Below are 20,898 nucleotides of genomic sequence, written 5' to 3'. Positions count from 1 at the left end.
ATTGGCAGGGCTCTCCCTCACTTCTTTCAGAACTCAGTCAAAATCACTCTCAGCCCCTCCTTTCCTGAGCAGCCTACCTAACACAGCCCAGCCGTACCTCGATCACTGTCACCTTCCAATGCCTTACACTTTTTTTCGTTTCTTCTCAGCACGTATTTGTCTAATATATTTGTGAGCGCATTGTCTGGCTCACCCACAGGCTCTATGTTATATATTATTTCACTTTTTTCATTAGTGTAGGAACTTGGTTTTGTTCCCCATTCTCTCGCACTGCCTGAAGTCTAGGAGACATTCGTTAAATGTTTGTTGAAAGAATGATTAAAAGAATGGCATAAGTGTAATTGTTTCATTGATTTACTCATCCGTTTCCCACATCTCCCCCGTGAAGGTAATCTCCATGAAGGCTGGGATCGTGTCCATTTTGTTCTCTACAATATCCCCCAAGCTTTGGACAGAGCTGTGAAAGTAACAAGTGCAAAGCGATGTTAAAGGAAAGAGAGGGGTTCCACTAAACTGGCTGAGGGGTTAAGCGAGGCTTTGCAGATAAAAAACGATCTCTAAACTGGAAACGAAACAGAAACTACAACAAGGGTAAAATTTCACATAGGGAAAATCTCGCGAGGTGTTGGGCAGTCAAGATGGCTCTGGCATTTGCCGCCACACTTAATATGGCGACCAGGGCGCGTTCCGAGAGGAAATCACGCGAGAATTGCATCACAGCCATAGTCAGTGAATTGAGCCGGGGGTGTGGAGCCGCCAAGATGGAGCCGGCAGCCGGCACTCCCGGCCCGCTGATCATGAACAACAAGCAGCCTCAGCCGCCGCCACCTCCGCCGCCTGCAACCGCGCAGCCTCCACCTGGGGCACCGCGGACCGCCGGGGGCCTCCTGCCTGGTGGCAAAGCCCGAGAGTTCAACCGCAACCAGAGAAAAGACTCGGAGGTCAGGAGCTTCGGGGGGCGAGGCTAGCACCAGGCGGGCGGCGCCGGTGGACCCGGGCTCCAGTTCGGGGCCACTTTCGGGTCCAGGCTGGGTTTCCTGGAGGGTTCGGCAGGGAAGTTGTCATTTACAGCGAAAGGAGCAGGAAGCAAGGCTGGCATCCCCGGGGGTCGGAGGAGTGAAGCTGCGGTCCCCGCCCCGAGCTCTGCCGACCGGGAGAAGCTCCCGGAGCCGGTATCGGCTTTTCTGAGGCCCGGGCTGTGGGCGCGGCCTCCGGGCCCCAGCCCCTGGGAAGTCCGCCCCCTGCCCCATTTCTCGGGTGAAGAGTCAGTGATCTGCGTGCGCTCTAGAGGGCGGGGCGGCTACACCCCCGACCCCCTAATCATCTCCAGCTTCTGGTCCTATGGGTTCTGCGGCGCACGGTGGAGGGCGTGTGTGGGCTGGGAAGGGGCTGGCGAGGGTTGGGAAAGCCCCTCCGAGAAGGACTGAGCTAATTAATCAGCACTAATAGTATCAATACTCCGCGCCTGTAGGTCGCGATGCTTGGAAAGGGGAGCAGTCTTGTGCTCTGACCTCAGCCACTGCAGATTCAGGCCACGGTTAGACAGTGCCAGGTGGTCGGTGTGCCCAGATCAGGAATAATTTAAACAGGCGTTGGGGCTCAACATCTCTCTTCTCTCGTTCGTGGGCTGTTCCACCCATTCCGGAGACACCGTAGTCTGGAGCTGACTAGTCACCTCACCCCGAGTTAAAGAATACTCCCACTGCATTCCATTGTAGAATTCATGAATGAAGACACACACGGTAGCAGCGTTTTAGGGCTTCTTAATCAGCATGTTCCCAGAGCACTTACTAGGAAATTTCTTTCACCTGAGACAACCGCGAGGCTGATTAGCAATCAGGTGCTTATTAATAAGAGGGCATTTTTTTTTTCTTGTCCAGATATAATGTATCAGGTCATACCTGAGTGATGATGCTATCTTCAGACACCTGAAATCAGTACCTCTCAAGCTCTTGGTTTTTGTTGGCAAGAACAAACTTCTGGTAAAATATTAAAATTTGACAAGTTCCAGTCAGATACACTTTGAGCTGGAAGTGAATTATTTGAAAAAGCAATGAAACTGACCTTTTAGTAGCCCTTGCATGATGGGCTGATTTTGCACATCACTGGTGACTTCTTAATAATTTTTCAAATATGGAGGATTTTAAAAGTGGTAGGGGTGAATCCACTGTCATCGTCAGAGGCATCATAGTTTTTAAATAGTTAACAATTTTCCTAAGTGTTTCCATTAAATGTACTTTCTACCCTTTAATTTCTATGTAGATTCAACACATGGAAGGTCATTCCGTGAACACATTTAAGCTGAGAGACCTGTCAAAATCTATTTTCTTAGAAATACTGATACAGCTCTTTTTTGAGTCAAAGCTGAAATCAGTAGCTGGAGGCATGCCTGCAGGACAGGGAGGCAGGTATTTGCTGAGAGCCCACTGTGTGCTACATCGTTTTGATTAGTCCTTAAAAAACCTTCAAGATAGATTTTTGTCATCCTCGTTACATAAATGACAAAACTGAAGCTCAGGAACTTAGGAAAGTGTGCAGTCTGATGCCTCTGAGTAAGAAGTAGAGTTATTTATGTTATTCATGTTTGAGGGCATGTTATGTCATTTTGTGGGTGGTCATTGTCTTCCCAAGTAGATTGTAATTAAGCTGAGGACTACCTTTTTCTTCACCTCTTCTCTTTTCCCAGAGCAAGGCTTCCCAGATGGTGTGTTCTCAGTTCTCACATATTTCCAGCAGTAGAAAGATTCTTTGCCATAATCTCTCCTGTGTGTGGGAGGGAAGCCATTTCTGTTCAGCTGCTGCCTTCTCTGTCAGTTCTTGCTGAAATTTGAGAGAAAGGCAGGAAGACTGAGGGTGTCAATACTTATTTTGTACTGAGCTGTTGATAGCCCACTAGCCAGAAAGAAATGAGGCTTCTAAAATCATTGCGCCATGTGGAATGATCATTTTACTGCATGGAACACATGGAAGCTTTAGTGTTCATTTATCCAACAAGTATTTATTTGAGTATACACTCTTCATTCAGTCATTCATGCCAAGTACTTTGCTGGGCATTGTGAAATCATTGGTGAGAAGAATGGACACTAAACGGATGCATATGAGTTATGGTAAGTGCCATGAAGGAGTAGTGCAAGGTACTCTGAGAGGGCTTGGTAGGGAGAGCTGAACTAACCCAGAAGACAAAAACATTGTGATAAAAGGTCAGAAAAGTGAAGGCAGTGATGTCTTGTAACACAGTGGTGTCTCTGGAAGCATGTGTGTTTGTTCCTTTGGAAAACACTCACGGTGATCTTTTACATAACTCCTTTTCTCAACAGGGCTATTCTGAGTCTCCAGACCTGGAGTTTGAGTATGCTGACACAGACAAGTGGGCTGCAGAGCTCTCAGGTAAGGCAGAGGCTGTCTATTATTTGGTCTTTAATAAAATTGAGAGTGAGTGTCATTTTGGAATTCATTTTATCTCCTGGTTAATACTAGTAATGATATGTTTATATAAAATTTATTATTAGATTCAAGCCCTTCGTATCTCATAACTTTGACTTGTCCTTTACTTTTATGAAACATCTCTACATGGTCAACTCAATTGGCTGTGGCCCAGTCCCACTGTGGACATTGATGTTCTTTGGCCATACACAATCCCCCTGACAGTGGTCTCTCCTTGAACAAGGAGTCCTGAGGAATGCCAGTGAGTGGGTCTACCTCTGTGCCCATCTATTGTTGCCACTGCTGCTCATATGTAGTATGAAATCAGCCCGAGCTGCTTCTTAAGCCTCCATAGTACAGGCCCTGTTCTCATGCCCCTTGAGAGAGACATGTTCATGGTGGCAGTCAGCCTTTGGCATGGCATGGTGGGATCAATGCGCATTGGACTGGAAATGCCAGGCTTTATGCCTAGCTGGCATCTGGTTATTGGCTGCAAGGGTAGTCAGCATTCTGTTGTGCACATTAGAGCACTGAGACCCCCCTTAGTAATTAGATAGCATCATCCAGGAGTCACTATGACTCAGGGACAGAGTTGGGCCTGGAAGCAGACGTCTTACCTTCTCTGCTACTTGTGACCCTGCTATGGGACATGGACATGGAGATAATGACCTTTTTTCTTGATAGAGCTCTATAGCTACACGGAAGGACCAGAATTCCTGATGAATCGAAAATGCTTTGAGGAGGACTTCCGGATGCATGGTGAGACGATTCCCCTACTTCTTGGCTCCTTTCACCCTGCATCCTGAGAGCTACAGGTTTCTCTTAGTCATCTGAATGACCTCGGTCATCCTGGAGTGGCCTGAGAAGCCTGCTGAACCGTGGTTATTCAAGGCCAGATGTGACATGTAGGGTGGGCTTGCAGGTACTCTGGTGGGGGCTTTTCAGAAGTGTGTATCATGAGGGGAACATTATGTAATTAAAATTGCACCCAAAATAGCAGTATTTCAATCACACTTCAAATTCATGAGGCAGTGGTGTGACCCCCTCCCTTATGTAAGGAGTAATTTATCTTTCTGAGCTTCTGATCCTGTGGCAGTCCTGAATTTGATGGGTTAACATGGTGTCTGTTCCACTGGGAGGATTTTTCCAGGCTCCAATCTAAGCAGTCTCTCTCCCGGCAGTGACAGATCGGAAGTGGACCGAGCTGGACACCAACCAGCACCGCACCCACGCCATGAGGCTGCTGGATGGCCTGGAGGTCACTGCCAGGGAGAAGAGGCTCAAGGTGGCTCGGGCGATCCTCTATGTTGCCCAAGGTACTGAGTGGACACCCAGGGACCCCTGACGCCAGCTTCAGTGATGCTGCCCAGTCAGCTGTGGGGAGGGGCACAGCAAGCCGTGCCTTGTGTCTGCTGCCCGGTCAGATGTCTGCTGCCCAGTCAGATGCAGGCAGGAGCGCAGTGAGCCCTGTCTTGTGTCTGTTGCCCGGCCAGATGCGGGCAGGGACGCAGCCATGCCCTGTGTCTGCTGCCCAGTGAGATGCGGGCAGGAGCGCAGCGAGCCATGCCCTGTATCTGCAGGCACCTTTGGGGAGTGCAGCTCAGAGGCCGAGGTTCAGTCCTGGATGCGCTACAACACCTTTCTGCTCTTGGAGGTGGGCACCTTCAACGCTCTGGTGGAGCTTCTGAACATGGAAATAGAGTGAGTTCTTCTGAGGGGCTTAAGTAGGGGAAGGGGAAGCGGGGCAGAGGGGCAGAGCTTGCAGAACAACCAGTTTTGAGAGGGTTAAATGGGTCACATGGGGCTCTGTTCAGACCAGTCAGTTTGAATAACAGGCAAGATGCTGACCCAAACCTCGAAGACCAGTGAGGGGCCCCACAGCTCACTAACACCAAAGAGCTCATTCGACAATGCAGCTCCTGCCCAGGCCTACAGTGCCCCTCCAAAAAAAAGAAAAAGTGTGAACCCGCACACTCCCTTGAGTTTCCCCTGAGCAGGAGACCAGACACAAGTCTGACACATGGGCGCAAACGACACCTGCTCTGGCCTTTGTCTCCCCTAGTCCTTTGTTCGGACAGGTCAGCTGCTGCTCATCTAAGGAAAACACCATCAGTAGTAAAAGCGCCCCATGGGTGCTTGCATGTCCCGGGCGTTGTTCTAAGGACACTGTACACACTAACTCATCAATGACGTAGCTGCTGTGACCGTCCCCATTTTGCAGATGAGGAAACTATGGCATGGAGAAATTGAGTGTCAGGGGCACGTGGCTAGGCAGCATTAGGGCCACGATTCCAACCTTGGCAGCCTGGGTCAGGGCCTGAGTGTTGCCCGCTGGGTCCTGTGGGCTCTTGTGCAGTCTGAGTGCATCGCATCGGGTGTTATCTCCTTACTGGGCAGCACTTGTTGGGAGAGCCACTCCTCTTCCTGCCTGGGGGACGGCGCTGACTCTCACGTCTCTCCCATAGCAACAGTGCTGCCTGCAGCAGTGCCGTGAGGAAGCCAGCCATCTCTCTGGCTGACAGCACGGACCTGAGGTGAGGCGAGCCGCACACCGGGGCTCCCCGAGCGCTACCCGGAGAAGGAGGGCAGGGCGGGCAGGGGCGGGCGCTCTGGGTTTCCTCGCTGTGTGCGCTGCTCTTTTGCACGCACTGATCTGTGGATGCGATGGGCTCGGTGTATGATGAGTAGGCCCTACTGAGGGCTCCCTGGGTGGGCCCTGGGATGGGACCCCCAGAGGAAATCCAGGGTGAAGCTGCTTAGAAGTGTGGCCTCCTGCCCACACTGCTGCCAAGAAGCTTGGTGGAGTGGCTTTTGTATTGGGATGAAGCACGCGATGTGGCTTCTTGTGTCAAGAAGCACATGCATAGCTTGATGCCCATCTGCATGGGGTTAGTCCTGAGGGCTTCAGGATGTTTCCTGGCTGTGTCCAAAGTTGAGCAGCTGCTAGGCAGCAAGATCACCTTTCCATTTTTGTGAGGATTAGAATACACCTCTTTTTGTGAATTTGGAAGTTTTCAGATTAGATACTGGTAGCGTTCCCTACTGTAGTTAGGGTCCCTGCCCATCGTCCTGCTCGCTCCTGTTTCTACTCCATCATGGGGTAAACACTTGCTTGTTCTCACCTTGACCATCCTCTGCTTTGTCGGATCCAACACCCACTTCCACAGCTCACTCCTGCCTCTGTTTTTCTCATTCCAGGAAGCTTAGGGTAGTAAATGCTTTGGGCCATTCTTGCTCATGTCCATCCATTCAGTAGCCATTTATTAAGCATCTGCTTTGAGTAAGCACTCAGACCCTAGAAACACAGAATAGAAGGTCTGGTCTCAACCTTAGCACCAGGGACAAAGAAGGAAACATCACAAGGTGTTTTGTGGGACTGAGTTTTCAGTTTTTTCTACCTTACAGTCCTCGCACCCATACCCCCACCCCTGCCCCAGCCAGCCTTTGTGTGCAGACTTTTCTCATGTCGGGTGGGATGTGAGGAAGCCAGGGGTGCTCCCTTGATCCCCCATCCTGCCCCCTTACGAGCTGCCTCTTGTTCCCAGGGTCTTGCTCAACATCATGTACCTGATTGTGGAGACCGTTCACCAGGAGTGTGAGGGTGATAAGGCCGAGTGGAGGACGATGCGACAGACCTTCAGGGCTGAGCTGGGTAGGACTCGGGGGCCCTGGCTGGAGGCCTTCCTGGGAATGGAGGCTGGAGGGCTTTGGGAGGGTGCTGTTGCTGCCGATGGTCCTGATACCTTGGTGTCCCCCAGGTTCCCCGCTGTACAACAGTGAGCCATTTGCCATCATGCTCTTTGGGATGGTGACCAAATTTTGCAGTGGCCATGCGCCTCACTTCCCCATGAAAAAGGTTCTCTTGCTGCTCTGGAAGACAGTGTTGGTGAGCATTTCCTTGGAGGGGAACTCAGGTGCTCGGGGGCAGGGGAGGAGGGAGATTTTCACTGTGTATCCTTTTGGATACTGAATTATATGAATACATAACTGCTTTAGTTAAATAAAACTCTGAAAGAAGGGTCCTGAAAGGAAATGACAAAAAAGTGTCACTTTGAGCTCACAGCAGCCAAAGAGGACTTGGCGTTTGAATCAAAATAGGTGGTTGGTTCTCTGGTTCCTGGAAACTGTTTTCTGCAATCATGGAACACCTTCTCCCCAGACAGGCTGCTCTTTGAACCTGGAGCTTGTAAAGTGATTCGAGGCAAGATTAGAGCTGGTGTAATAGGGCCCCTCAGTCAGATGTCACTGGAAAGAAGAAAGGGTGAGCCCTGAGCTTACATTATCCTCAGGGTATGGTGTAAAAGCTTACTTTCTTTCTAGCTAGGGAAGGATTGGGTCCAGGAGAGCAGGCTGGCTTTCACCCTTGGCTTGGGGGCCATGCTCAGTAGCCAGACCCTTGCCAGACCAGGAGCACTTTCTGCTAGGAGGAGCGACCTGGGAGGACAGAGGAGCTGGAGTCTGTACTCTTGCTCTCCCCGGGCCTCACCTTCCCATCTTCCATAATGGGCCAGCTCTGCAGTCAGAGCTCAGTGAGTATAGGCCCCTTCAGAGTGGTCTACACATTTCATTTTGGCTAGAAGCCTGTTGGTTGCCTGTGAAGCCTCATTGAAGCCAGAGAGGAAAGCAGTTGTACTGCTCAGAAACAATGAAATGAAGCAACCTAAAATCATTGAGCTCTACTGGGGTTTTACTTCTAGGGTGATGTTTAGGTGAAGATTTTTTTGTTTTCTTAATTTGAGCATCCAGCATTGTATTCCCAATTTAACTTTGAAAGACTAGCATGTACAGCTTTTGAAGCACTTGAGTGTCACCTACTTTTCTAGGAACTTGAAGGGTTAAGCTCTTCAGATAGCCTTTGTTCTTACTTGATGAGTCTGTGGTCCACACCAAGTTGTGTGTGCTTCTGCACCAGGCTTTGTCAGCCTGTCTGTCTGTCAGCCTGTCTGTCTCTCCTTGCCCCCCCTTTCTCCTCTCCCATGATGATGTCGCTTACTTCTCTTGGAGGTGGGCCGAGGCCCTTGTTCAGAGGTTGCGTGGTCTCTGTAAAGCTGTGGTGTCACAGATACTTTCAAGCCTGACACAGACAGGGACTTGTGGACATGTTGACCTGGCTCCACGCCTGTCTGATGCAGTGCACTCTGGGCGGCTTTGAGGAGCTGCAGAGCATGAAGGCCGAGAAGCGCGCTATCCTGGGGCTCCCCCCGCTGCCTGAGGACAGCATCAAGGTCATCCGCAACATGAGGGCCGCCTCACCCCCAGCCTCTGCCTCTGACCTGATTGAGCAGCAGCAGAAACGGGGCCGTCGGGAGCATAAGGTGAGGGCGACAAGGTCCCCATGACTCCTGAGGGTTCTCAGGGTACACAGGTACAGTGGCAGGGTCCCTGGATGAGCCCCAGGTTGCTGCAAGTCCCCTCTGATCAGTGAGTCAGTGTGCATGCCTTTAGAGCAGGGACACTCTGTCCCCAGCCCAGGGGCCAGGATCTAGTGGGCATTAAGCACGCGGCACTTCTGAGGGACTCTGGGGCAAGAAATGATTTGTCACTTGGGCCCGAGTCCGTGCCTTGCTCTCGGGTTTTTCCACTGCTCCTGGCTCTTCCTTCCACCTTTCTGTATGATTGCCTCTCCAGCCTCCGTGCCCCTTACTTGTTCGTTGGTTGGCTCTTGTCTTACCTCCCTTCCGTTTGCTTTCAGGCACTCATAAAGCAGGACAACTTGGATGCCTTCAACGAGCGGGATCCCTACAAGGCTGATGACTCTCGAGAGGAGGAGGAGGAGAATGATGACGACAACAGTTTGGAGGGGGAGACGTTCCCCCTTGAGCGGGATGAGGTCATGCCTCCCCCACTGCAGCACCCCCAGACCGACAGGCTGACTTGCCCAAAGGGGCTCCCGTGGGCTCCCAAGGTCAGGTGAGTCTCAGACCTCCTGAATGCTCTTCACTCCTGAAACCAGAGTCATCATTCCCGCAGGCCTGGCATCTGGCCTGAGTTGTCACATGAGGTCCTGTGCAAGGCCAGGATGTCCTTGACCTTGGGATGAACCTCTCTTGAAGTGCCCAGTGCTGGCCTGGCACAAAGAGGCCTTATATGGCTCTCAAGTCAGGAACGTGGATTAGCTCTTGGTTAGACGTGATACTAGTAAAAGGAAATAGAAAAAAATTAAAACAAGGACATTTAAGGGAACCCATCTCTACCCTCCCAGGGATTGTGTATGATATTTGACAGAAAATTACAGATTAAGGGTTTCTTTGGTGGCTCAGAGGTTAAAGTATCTGCCTGCAATGCAGGAGACCTGGGTTCGGTCCTTGGGTCGGGAAGATCCCCTGGAGAAGGGAATGGCAACCCCCTCCAGTATTCTTGCCTGGAGAATCCCATGGACGGAGAAGCCTGGTGGGCTACAGCCCACGGGGTCGCAAAGAGTCGGACACAACTGAACGATTTCACTTACTTACTTGCTTATAGATTAAGGAAGAATTTCTTTGGAACCATAATTAAGACGTTTGAGATACATGTGTGTGAATCCATGGATTTGAAGGTTCCTGTATGCATATAAATGGAATCTGTTTGAAAGGGTATCAACTTAAGAAATAGATGAACATCGGAAAGGATATAGAAGTCATTTTCTTGATCTAAGTAAAGCCCCAGTTTTCAGTGATCTGTGATGGGGATACAGAACAAGTCATCAGAAAATGCAAGCTAGCCTAATAGTCTGAGACAGGACAATATGACTCATATGAAAAAAGGGGTAGTTTACAGCTGTAATTGGAACTGTCATAAATATCTGAAAAATTCTGTTGACAGACTTGTTATTAATGTCAAGTACGCTTGAATAAAGTATGCTTTTAAGTTTGATGTAGCACCTTAATTTTATGAGTAAATTAGTTACACTTAGTATGTTTTCAGAGTATTGATCCAACAGCGTTATGAAGGACCTTAAAATAGTCTGAAGGTTTCAGTTCTTTTTTTTTTTTTTTTTTTTCAAAAAGAAAAACAATTGTGGGAGACTTTTGGCTTCACAATTTCTGGACGTTCTGTGTTTCATTAACCATGAGGCCTTGAGGTAACTTGTAAGAAAGCCGCAGTCTTTTCCTTTGGCAGGGAGAAAGACATTGAGATGTTCCTCGAGTCCAGCCGCAGCAAGTTCATAGGTTACACTCTGGGCAGGTGAGTATGATCTGAGTGCCTTTTAAAGAAAGGTAGTGGGAAGGTCACCCTCCCGGCCTCAGGTGTGTGAGAACCCAGACCTAACACGGGGCCTTTGTTCTTCTCCAGTGACACGAACACAGTGGTGGGGCTGCCCAGGCCAATCCACGAAAGCATTAAGACTCTGAAACAGGTAGGTGGCCTCAGGTAAGCTTTTGGCCTGGTTTGGTCCCAAGTGAGTAAAGTGAGACCAGCCTGTTGGGAGAACCCTTTTTAAATTTCTGTCTGCCTGAAGGAACGAGCGGTGGAGGAGTAGGTGGACAGTGGCGGTATGCTTGAAAACACTTTTTCATACATTTTACTTATTTTAAGTGAACTTTTTTATTGGGTACTTACAGGGGTACCCATTAAAGATTATATTAACTGACTGTTGGCGTTTTAAGGGGCCTAGGAAATAGCCTCCGTTTTCCTTGCCCGAGTTCAGGGAGTTGAGTTAGAGGAGCAGGCAGATGGAGATTCAAATGCCAGCTTTGTTGCCGATGGGTGATACGAGAGCACAGCGGCAGGAGGTGTCCTGACACCTCCCTTCTCTCGCCTGCCCAGACCAGAGAGGGCGGAACCCTGCTCAGCCTAGGCAAGGAGCGGAAGAGTACACAGGCTTTTCTTTTTCCTTAAGAGAGAAGAGAAAGAGGCTGGGCTGAGACTGTCCTGTTCCTCCTCCCATACTGGCCAGTCAGGAAGGGGAGGAGTGATGGGGGGGCGGCAGGGAGAGACCAGGGTGTTTGGTACACACGTGTCCCTCCAGTGGGAGGAAACAGCACAGTGAGGAAGAGGTGTGTCCCCTAAGAGCGTGTCTGGAATGTAAATGTTCATGTTTTTGAAATATATTTTTGAAATTTGTAGTATTAGGTGGGCCTCATGCAGTTAGGCTTTTTGAGTATTTGAGTACTTGGTTCTGAGTACTTGAGTCCTTGATTCTGCTTTTAAGTTTCCTCCTATAGCTGTAGCTATCTGAAGGTCCCCTTCTCTCCTTTAATTTGCCTTTTTTCCCCCTAATCTGTTGCGTGCTTTTTTTATACTGGTTTTAAGAGATAGGTGCCCACTTAGAAAAATATCTTGGGTTTGGGTTTTAGTTCAGGATCTCTGTGGTGATTTAGCCCTCTTCCAGAAGATGATGTTTGAGGAAAATTGCATGGGGTCTTTCCCAGGTGTGGGCATTTGGCCAGAGAATGTGGGGTGTTTATCCTAATGCCTCTTTCCCTCTCTCTCCAGCACAAGTACACGTCAATTGCAGAGGTCCAGGCACAGATGGAGGAGGACTACCTTCGCTCTCCTCTCTCGGGGGTGAGTTGGGCGCCTTCCTCAGCTCCCAGGATCCCGGCCGTTCCCAGCAGCGTATGGGCCTAGGCTGCAGAGTACCCTGGCCTGCCCTCACATGGCTCCCAGTCTAGCTCCCGCTGCTGGGCTGCTGCGTGTCAGGTGCAGGGGTAAGAGCAGACTCTGGGCCCGCCACCTACCTCTGAATCCCAGCTCCACCCTTGGTGGATGGTGACGTAGGCAAGGTACTCCCTCTCCTTCTGCTTTCCCTTCCTCGCCTGTTAAATGGAAATAACAATGGTACTTTTTTCATAGAGTTGTAGTAAGGATTCATTGTGTCTTTACAAGTGAAGTACCTGGCACATTTTGTTACTAAGAGTTTGTGATCATCATTAGCTTTGTCGTTTCCGTCCATCCTTACAGATTCTCCTGTAGCCAGCTAGCAGGCAGGCTCAGGAGGGCACTGTCAGGACCAGGCTTTGTATCAGTGCCCCTTGTACCCATTGTGTTGAAAGGGAGAAGAGGAAGTCGAACAGGTCCCTGCAGAAACTCTCTACCAAGGCTTGCTCCCTAGCCTGCCACAGTACATGGTGAGTGTGCGCCTCCTGAGCGCTCTGCCTGCCATGGGGTCACCTCCTCACAACATAGGCCTTGAGAGCCTGCCCACCGGTGTCCTTGAGCCCCTCCTTGTGCCCCCTGAGCACCTCTAAAAGCACCGCCTCTCAAGACTTTGTGCTGCCCAGGGCCCTCTCAGCCACGCTGTGTGAATGTCTGGTCCTCCCCAGATAGCGCTGCTGAAGATCCTGCTGGCCGCAGCTCCCACCTCAAAGGCCAAAACAGACTCGATCAACATCCTAGCTGACGTCCTGCCTGAGGAGATGCCGTGAGTACCAAGTCTTGCTTGTTGATGATGTACAGAAAGGGGGCGTGTCTGCCTTTCAGCCCACGTTTGCCGGCGGCGGTGGTTCTTTGCTTTGCTGCTGCTGCTGCTGCTGCTGCTATGTTAGCTCAGCTTCTCTGCAGATTAACTTTAGGGTGTTCCTGGTTTCGAAGAAAGAAAATGTATTGGGTAAAATACTTAGTTTTACTGCTTGTGGGGACACTTTCATCTAGTTGGCCTGGATTCTAGTGTAGACTCTGCGACTGAATAAATCGGAGAAGTCACTTCCTCCTCCTCCTCTGTTAAATGAATGGAGCTGTGTCTGACATTTCCCCAAGTGCTCCCTTGAAAGCTATGTGATTAGGACATTAGGACATACATTTTTAGCTTCTGCACAAAAATCAGCCTTTGGAACCGGGTGTAGATTCTTTACTATTCACCAGTGAACTGGCATGAAAAATATTTTTGAGTGTCTCAGGGTAATAGTGAAATCTTTAGGGGTTCTTCCTCCCTGGGCCCCTGATCTCATCCTTTTGATGTGAGAGTACAAACTCAGATCACGTTCTACTTTGAGAAGGACGCGGGAACCTGATCTCCTGCCTGCCTGCCAGTACTGCCCAGCTCTGAGCCTCTCTGGTGGGCTAGCCCCTTGAGTGTAGCAGGGATAGCGCAGTGAGGGGGTAGGAGGGGTGGCCAACAGCAAAGTGGGTGTTCTAGAACACCAGGCCATCTGGTGGTCCTTGGAAAAAGGATTCCAGAGTTAAATATTAAATCTCCTCTTATAAAGATTTATAGTTAACTCCTTAATTAAGAACTTAACTCCTAAATTAAGAAACTGATTTAAGTAAATGCTTCCTAAATTTATCTAACTCCGAACCCCTTTTCCCCATAACGTGAGCCATCTCAATATGCTGGTATTCCAACAGAACATGCTCTGAGGAACACAAGTACGTATGGTGGCAGAAGCTTAAGGAAGATCTTGAGATGAGAAGTTCATTTTTGGAGGAAAAGCAGGGAAATAGGTTAAGAATATGTTGGGGCATCACAAGGAAGAAGTCAGTTGTACTGAGCCAGATTGCTTGGGAGGTGGGTGAGAGGAGCCGGGCCTAACCTCTGAGATGTCCGTAGGGTGGAGGGTTAGGTGGGAGCTCTGCCCCAAGAAGGCTCTGGGGTCCTGTCTCCTGGGAGCGCCAGGCAGGAGGTGCTGCACGTGCTGGGAGCTCACCAGGGGTTGTGCTTCCAGCACCACAGTGCTGCAGAGCATGAAGCTGGGAGTGGATGTGAACCGCCACAAAGAGGTCATCGTTAAGGCCATTTCTGCCGTCCTGCTGCTGTTACTCAAGCACTTCAAGCTGAACCACGTCTATCAGGTATCTACAGCCCCTTCTTTCTGTCCATGAGGCCAGGACCTTGGGCAGTGCCGCTCCTCTGGCCCCAAAGAATAGAGGCTTGGGCTTCACACCTCCCTAAGCTCTGCGTGAATGTGCAAATAAACAGTCCTCCACACGAGGCCTCTTATCACTAGAGAAAGGGGGAGATCCCAAGGGGCATGCTTATTTTTTCTCCTGTTGCTTTCAGTTTGAGTACATGGCCCAGCACCTGGTGTTTGCCAACTGCATCCCTTTGATCCTAAAGTTCTTCAATCAAAACATTATGTCCTACATCACTGCCAAGAACAGGTGACAAGGACCAGGGATCAGGAAGGGGTGGGTATGGCCAGATGGCAGGGCTCCTAGCTGGCCTCTTCCACTGAGCCCAGTCAGCATCCACAAGCTGGTGCTTTGCCAGATGTCGGGATCCAAAGATGAAAGAGACGTGGTCTGTAGAAAATGCCAGTTTGTCAAGCCTAAGTCTGGCTAGTCTGGTGACAGGTGACTCAGTCTGCCTGTGCCTGGGTGGGAGGGTTCTCGTCCTGGGCTCCAGTACTGCCCTCAGGCCTCTGCGTCCCCCATTCTTTTGAGGAGACTGGCGGGGCTGCCTGCCCTCTCCCAGGAGCTCGGCCATGTGCAGTGTGATGCCTTGTCTGCCCTTACCCCGCCGCATCACCTGGTGCCGGCTGTACTTGACTCTGACTGCTTGTCACTGTGATGCACCACAAGCTCAGCTGTCAGCCAGACACAGTCTCCAGTAGGGGTTTGGCATAAATTAACTGCCTTGAGAAATCTACCCCCGGACCCCAGGTTTATTGCTGAGGGATACCGTGCTGTCTCCACCCCTCACAAGATTACAAGCTTGTTTCTGGCTACAGAGGGGTCTTACGAGTGCTCTTGTAGCAGGTGTTTTCCTGTCAGGGTAGTGCAGGCAAGGTAGATTACTGTTGCTGCTCCGGCAAGTCAGAGAGGAGAGCCAGGCGCCAGTGGCCGTTCTGCCAGGCCCCAGCCCTTGCTCACGGTGGGTGCCTTGTTCTCTTGCCCCCTGCAGCATCTCTGTCTTGGACTACCCTCACTGCGTGGTGCACGAGCTGCCAGAGCTGACTGCCGAGAGTCTGGTGAGTAGCTGGCCTGTGCCCCGGCGCTCCCTCTGGGTAAGGGCCGGACTGGAGATCCTGCCTCCTCCCCCCGGGGAAAGGTGTCTTTACAGGTCAGCTCACTGTTGAGTGCCTGGCTTTTGAAGCACTGACATTGCACAGGAGGACCAGAGAGGGAACCTTGTAGGAACATTTGGATTTAGAAATAACTTTGTCAGGACTGTGGTCTTCAGGGGCTGCTGACGCAGAGCTCACCTGGTCGAGTTCTTTCCTTCTCCCCACACTGGAACTCTGGGGCCACAGCTCTGAGGGAGCCTGGGTGCGCCAGGGAGTGGGGGCTGAGGCCGGGCCCCCAATATCATGCTCCACATTTCCTGCAGGAAGATTCTAGGGAGCACCCCTTACCTTCTGCCAGCTTCTGGGATGGCATTCCCCCTGGACTGAGGAAAGGAGAGGGTTCCTGGTACCCACGTGGAGCGACCCAGCAGTGCTGAGGTCCCACATGGGGGGGCCTGGGAAACTGGGGGGCACTGCAGCTGTGTAGGAGACGATGGTTCCTGGGTCTTCCCTGCAGGAAGCAGGTGACAATAACCAGTTTTGCTGGAGAAACCTCTTTTCTTGTATTAATCTGCTTCGGATCTTGAACAAGCTGACAAAATGGAAGCACTCAAGGACAATGGTGAGTCAGCACAGCCAGCAGGCATGAGTCCCAGAGCTTAAAGCAGAGTGCCACACACCGTCCTGTCCCCTTCACGTGGGGACAGGGAGTCCCCAGGGCTGCTGGAGCAGCCACATCCTCCTCACCTAACTCTCCTGTGGCCACATCCTTAGATGTTGAGGGTGGATCCCTTGTTCCTTGATGAGTTGAACTAGAAGCTGGAAGAGGCACAGTCATGCACTGAGACAAATTCACGTGTAATATAGACAGAATTTTGTATATCCTCTTAATCTCCACTGGTAACATAACCAGGGTTCTGAGAATCGTCTCAACCCTGAGTCTGTGGATGCCTCGGGTGGGGAGGCCCACTAACCCCCTGAAAGTGTATGTACCTGCACATAGGGATACTTTGGGTGACGGAATCCATAGCTTCCTTCAGATTCCAGAATGACCCATAACTCGGGTGACCAACCATCCAGGTTTGCCTGGGACTTTCCTAGTTTTAGCCAGGAGACTAGTGGAAGTCATATGTCCCAAGGAACTCTTTAGTCTGAGCAAGACTGTAACAGCTGGCCACCCTGCCCGTAACCCTGGAGGGACAGCAGCGGATGATGGAGCACGGTTTATTTCTGCCCTCAACATGGCCTCCCTCCTGCCCCCTCGCAGATGCTGGTGGTGTTCAAGTCGGCCCCCATCCTGAAGCGGGCCCTGAAGGTGAAACAGGCCATGATGCAGCTGTACGTGCTGAAGCTGCTCAAGGTGCAGACCAAGTACCTGGGGCGGCAGTGGCGGAAGAGCAACATGAAGACCATGTCTGCCATCTACCAGAAGGTGCGGCACCGGCTCAACGACGACTGGGCCTACGGCAACGGTGAGGCTCCGGGCAGCCCGCACATGCCCAGTGCCGCTTCTGTAGCATCGGGATGGGAGGCCCAGGAGGGACCTGGCGAGACTGCCAGGCTTGTGGCTGTGGTCCTCCCGGCTCCTCTCTGGGCCTCCTCTCTCCTTGTCCAGGAATTGTCACAAGACTTTCTCTGACCTCTCATCCTTCCTCTCACCCCTGCAGCTGCCTTGGTTCTGGTCACCGAAATTCTCGCAGCTCCTGATGGCTTCCCTGCCTCTAGTTCCTTTCCCTCCCATTAGTGCCGCAGACTTTGCCCTAGTGATATTTATAAAACCCAGATCTGGTGGTGGTATCTCTCTGAGTAAAATCCTCTTTGACTTCTGATTTCCCTGAGAATTAGAGCCAAACTCTTAACACATAAGGCCCACACATGGTCCCTCCCTGTCTTCTATAATCTGTTCCACTTTCTCAGCCCAGCTTCCATCACATCTAGGGCTCTGAGCACATTGGCCATCCTGTCCCGGACTTTTGTTCCCTCTCCTGGCAGAATGCCTCCCTGTACCCCTCTGTATCTGCACGTGTTCCTCCCCTCCCCACCTTGGTCTCCCTGGCAGAGTGGGTCTTCCTGGTACCCCCAGGCATGCTGCCGCACCCTTAGAATTCCTGACCACGGCACCAGGGCCACAGGACTGCATCTGCACTCCTAACACCCTGAATTTGTACAGAGCCAGGGTGGCCCACAGCACCTGGTCAGGGAATTGAGAGAATAAGCAAACGGGGGTATCTGCAGGTTCCTGCCTCTTACCTGGGAGAGCCAGGGGGAATGTGACTTTCAGAGAAGTGTTGTGCTCCTGGCTTTCCTTCAGCAGATCCACACAAACTGCTGTATAGCCTCTTTCTCTGTAGCTCTGGCGTTTCGCCTTTGACCTGACTTTCCTGTGTACCTGGGAAAGAAGTCCTGTAAGTCTTCCCGAGGGTTGGGCTTGGAAGTTTCCTGCTATTGGTTGACACTGAACAGTCCAAGCCCAGGCCTACATGGCCCTGAGCCGCAGTGACCCCAAGGGGAGCTGCCACAAGGCTTTGGCTCCCAACATAACATGTCCTTCTGCTTCGTCGTAGATCTCGATGCCCGGCCTTGGGACTTCCAGGCAGAGGAGTGTGCCCTCCGTGCCAACATCGAGCGCTTCAACGCCCGGCGCTATGACCGGGCCCACAGCAACCCTGACTTTCTGCCTGTGGATAACTGCCTGCAAAGTGTCCTGGGCCAGCGGGTGGACCTCCCTGAGGACTTCCAGATGAACTATGACCTCTGGTTAGAAAGGGAGGTCTTCTCCAAGCCCATTTCCTGGGAAGAGCTGCTGCAGTGAGGCTCCTGGGCAAGAGGCTGAAAATGAAAGAAGGGGTGATCTCCAGGTACCCCAGGGGCTGTCCTGGTTCCTTGCTGCAGTGCTCCCTTCCTCCTCCAGGTGGCAGCACATCCCTACCGTGCCCTTCTGAGCCAGTGCTGGGCTGGTGGGCAAGTCTGGATCTGGCTTCTCTTTGATTCCCAGGGTCCTGCTCGGGAGTGGTCATCTCTCTGCTTGAGATCCTGTCTTCCTTCACTCTTCCTTGCCCTCCTCTCTTGGACATGGTTGCAGCTCCTCTGTCATTCCACCCAAGGCTGGAATGGGCTGGGAATGCATTATGTCTGAATTTCAGGGGTCATGCTCACTCTTCTGAGACACAAATCCTTGGCATGTCAGCTTGCCAATGAAGGAGGGCTTGGGATTAGAGCGGAATCTTGGCCTTGCTCTGGGGGTTTCTGATGTCATTCCAGCCTCTTGCTAGGTTTCATCCAGAAGCAATTGCAGAGGCTCCTGCAGCTGCCTCAGCAGTTTGGTTTTGGATAGGGTTAGGGGAGGAGAAGCCTCCCTTAATCAGAGGGGCCATTTTTTTTTTCTTGGTGTGTGAGGTCTGTAAATATCTATATATACATGTGTATTGTGTCATGTTGAGGTTTTTAATGTGTTTGTGTATTCTGTTTACATTAAAAGGAAGCAAAACCAATGCCCATTGCCTTGTCTGCAGGAAACGTGGCCCCTGAACATCTCCTCCAGGTCTAGAAAGTGGGTTTTCTTGCCAGCATTGATAGATCACCCCCTTGTCCCTGCCGAACTGCCCACTTTTCCCATCTGAGGGGGAAGGAGAGGGGGAGTTGGTACTTGGCCCAAGTGTTCTTACCCCAGTCAGTCTGGTTTTGCCCCAGGGCTCCTAGCCCCAGGGCTTGGGGTTGCTGAAGTGATTAAGTTGTCTGCACCTGCCCTGGGTTAGAGATAATTACACTAGGAGCCCCAGGTTTCTCTGGCTCACACCCTTGAGCTGGCCTCAGCCAAACCAATTCCAGTACTAGGAGGGGAGGGGCCAGGTCAGAGAAGGGGTGGACTGTGCTGGGCCCTCCCTGGGCAGGTGCTTGGGACTGAGAGGAGACTTAAGTGCCCAGAGCCTGGGGAAGCAGACCATCAGGAGTCCTGGGAAAGAGAGGGTCAGCAGGCCCACGTGGCTGAAGAAAAAGCAAGGCGCACCTTTGTGTTCAGTGTCAGTGTGAGGCCTCCTGGAGCCTGCCTCCAGCCTTTGGACCCCTGGATACATCTGCCTCCACCTCACTCGATCTTGAGGCTCTGCTTCTGAGGATCTTATGTTCTGATGCTGGGAAAGGGTGTCCCCTTTTCAGAACTGCTACAAGTTTCCTTATCTTACCTGTAGGCCATGTATGGGGTTTTTCTAAGTCTCCAAGGGGTCTTGACTTAGGAAAGAACTGTATTCTGGGGGAATTCTCCCCTTTGTTGGCTTTTTGTTCAGTACCTGCCCACTAAGCCTCAGTCCAGGCCCAGAGCTGGGCTTTCAGGACGGATCTTGATGCACCAGCGTGATTATGAGCAGCCTGGTGCAGCCAGCAGTGTGTTCCGTGTGTAAGTCACACGGCCTAGGAAATGGAGAAAGTCCCTGCAATTGTCCTTTACCACAAAGTAACTTGCACAGGACAAGGGGATTCAACACAATTTATGTGTACATGATGGATTCTCTGCTCTTTTCTACTAGGATCAATAGCAAGTGTGTATTTTTGAGACTGCAGTCTGAGTAAGATAAATTTTCACATTCTTATTTCACCACACAGCCTGGCTTCCTGAACCCACCTGTTGCTGGTGCTGCTAAGTCGCTTCAGTCGTGTCCGACTCTGTGCAACCCCATAGACGGCAGCCCACCAAGCTCCCCCGTCTCTGGGATTCTCTAGGCAAGAACACTGGAGTGGGTTGCCATTTCCTTCTCCAATGCATGAAAGTGAAAAGTGAAAGAAGTCGCTCAGTCGTGTCCGACTCTTCACGACCCCATGGACTGCAGCCTACCAGACTCCTTCGTCCTTGGGATTTTCCAGGCAAGGGTACTGGAGTGGGTTGCCGTTGCCTTCTCCGTGAACCCACCAAGCTGAGGCTTTGACCTCCTTTCCAGTTTTTTATTTCCCCTATCTCTCCTCTGAAGCTTCACCTTAACAAAGGTGCCATTTTCTCTCTTGGTTTGCAAAGATCTGTAAATATCTTTCTATATATCTATGCAGAATGAACACAGAATATCAAAGCTGCACAGGCCAGTAAAGCTTGGGCAGGTGAATCCTACATCTGCTGGCCCAGGAGGGGAAGGGCCTTAACCATGGCCACAGAGAGCGCTCTGGCAGGTTGGCCATTTGAAGCCGGGTCTGGGCTGAGCCCGCTGTGGGTGTCCTGAGTGTCCAGGTGAACAGGACACCACGCTCTTACTTTCCTTGAGAAGCTCACGGTTGATGGACAGCTGGCCAGAAAGGCAAGTGGAAGCAGTGATGTGGCAGAGACAGACACCTGGAGGGCCTCACGGGGCCCGCTGCTCCTAGCCAGTGCCCTCCCGCTGGGGAAGGGGCAGGGCGAGGAGAGCCTGCAGTTGTTGAGGGGAAGGCGGGGGCTCCAGCATCAGGAACAAGGGCTCCGAGAGCACATGCTTTGTGCTCCCAGCAGGGATGAGCCAGTGGCCGAGGCTGTTCTCCCCCTGCTGGATACAGGAAATGCCCAGTTCCTGAGGGCTCCGTTCCTGTCTGGGGCTGCAGAGGGTCTGTGCACTGGGGTTATAATTCAGGCTGATGTGTAAAGGATTGGGAGCGC

General features: G+C 51.4%; 1 protein-coding gene across 4 annotated transcripts; it reads left to right on the top strand.

Annotated features, from left to right (window-relative positions):
- The first annotated feature begins 723 nt into the window (after window positions 1–723).
- Window positions 724–20,038, top strand: STRIP1 (striatin interacting protein 1). Of its 4 annotated transcripts, XM_043876668.1 has the most exons (22): window positions 724–941; window positions 3,318–3,387; window positions 4,108–4,182; window positions 4,605–4,739; window positions 5,004–5,124; window positions 5,889–5,957; window positions 6,969–7,075; window positions 7,182–7,309; window positions 8,556–8,738; window positions 9,116–9,333; window positions 10,522–10,587; window positions 10,696–10,759; window positions 11,839–11,910; window positions 12,399–12,473; window positions 12,669–12,766; window positions 14,007–14,133; window positions 14,342–14,442; window positions 15,185–15,251; window positions 15,805–15,909; window positions 16,555–16,759; window positions 17,852–18,145; window positions 19,887–20,038. In XM_043876668.1, exons 1-21 carry the CDS (start codon window positions 762–764, stop codon window positions 18,097–18,099), a joined length of 2,514 nt encoding a protein of 837 aa, XP_043732603.1. In that variant the 5' UTR covers window positions 724–761; the 3' UTR covers window positions 18,100–18,145; window positions 19,887–20,038. The 4 variants fall into 4 exon arrangements, with proteins under 4 accessions (XP_043732603.1, XP_043732604.1, XP_043732602.1 ...); XM_043876669.1 differs by lacking the exon at window positions 19,887–20,038 and having other exon boundaries at window positions 4,611–4,739; window positions 17,852–18,778; XM_043876667.1 differs by lacking the exon at window positions 19,887–20,038 and having other exon boundaries at window positions 17,852–18,778.
- Window positions 20,039–20,898: the final 860 nt, after the last annotated feature.

The sequence above is a fragment of the Cervus elaphus genome, chromosome 20, assembly GCF_910594005.1.
Source record: "Cervus elaphus chromosome 20, mCerEla1.1, whole genome shotgun sequence".
Classification (NCBI taxonomy): domain Eukaryota; kingdom Metazoa; phylum Chordata; class Mammalia; order Artiodactyla; family Cervidae; genus Cervus; species Cervus elaphus.
Note: the sequence above shows the minus strand (reverse complement) of the source record. Positions and strands in the feature narration are given on the sequence as shown.

Excerpts from the sequence above, each read along its gene's own strand:
- STRIP1 (XM_043876668.1), top strand. The coding sequence starts at position 762 with ATGGAGCCGGCAGCCGGCACTCCCGGCCCGCTGATCATGAACAACAAG. Across the intron at positions 14,134-14,341 it reads AGCTGAACCACGTCTATCAG|TTTGAGTACATGGCCCAGCA; the intron begins GTATCTACAGCC and ends TGTTGCTTTCAG. Across the intron at positions 15,910-16,554 it reads GGAAGCACTCAAGGACAATG|ATGCTGGTGGTGTTCAAGTC; the intron begins GTGAGTCAGCAC and ends GCCCCCTCGCAG.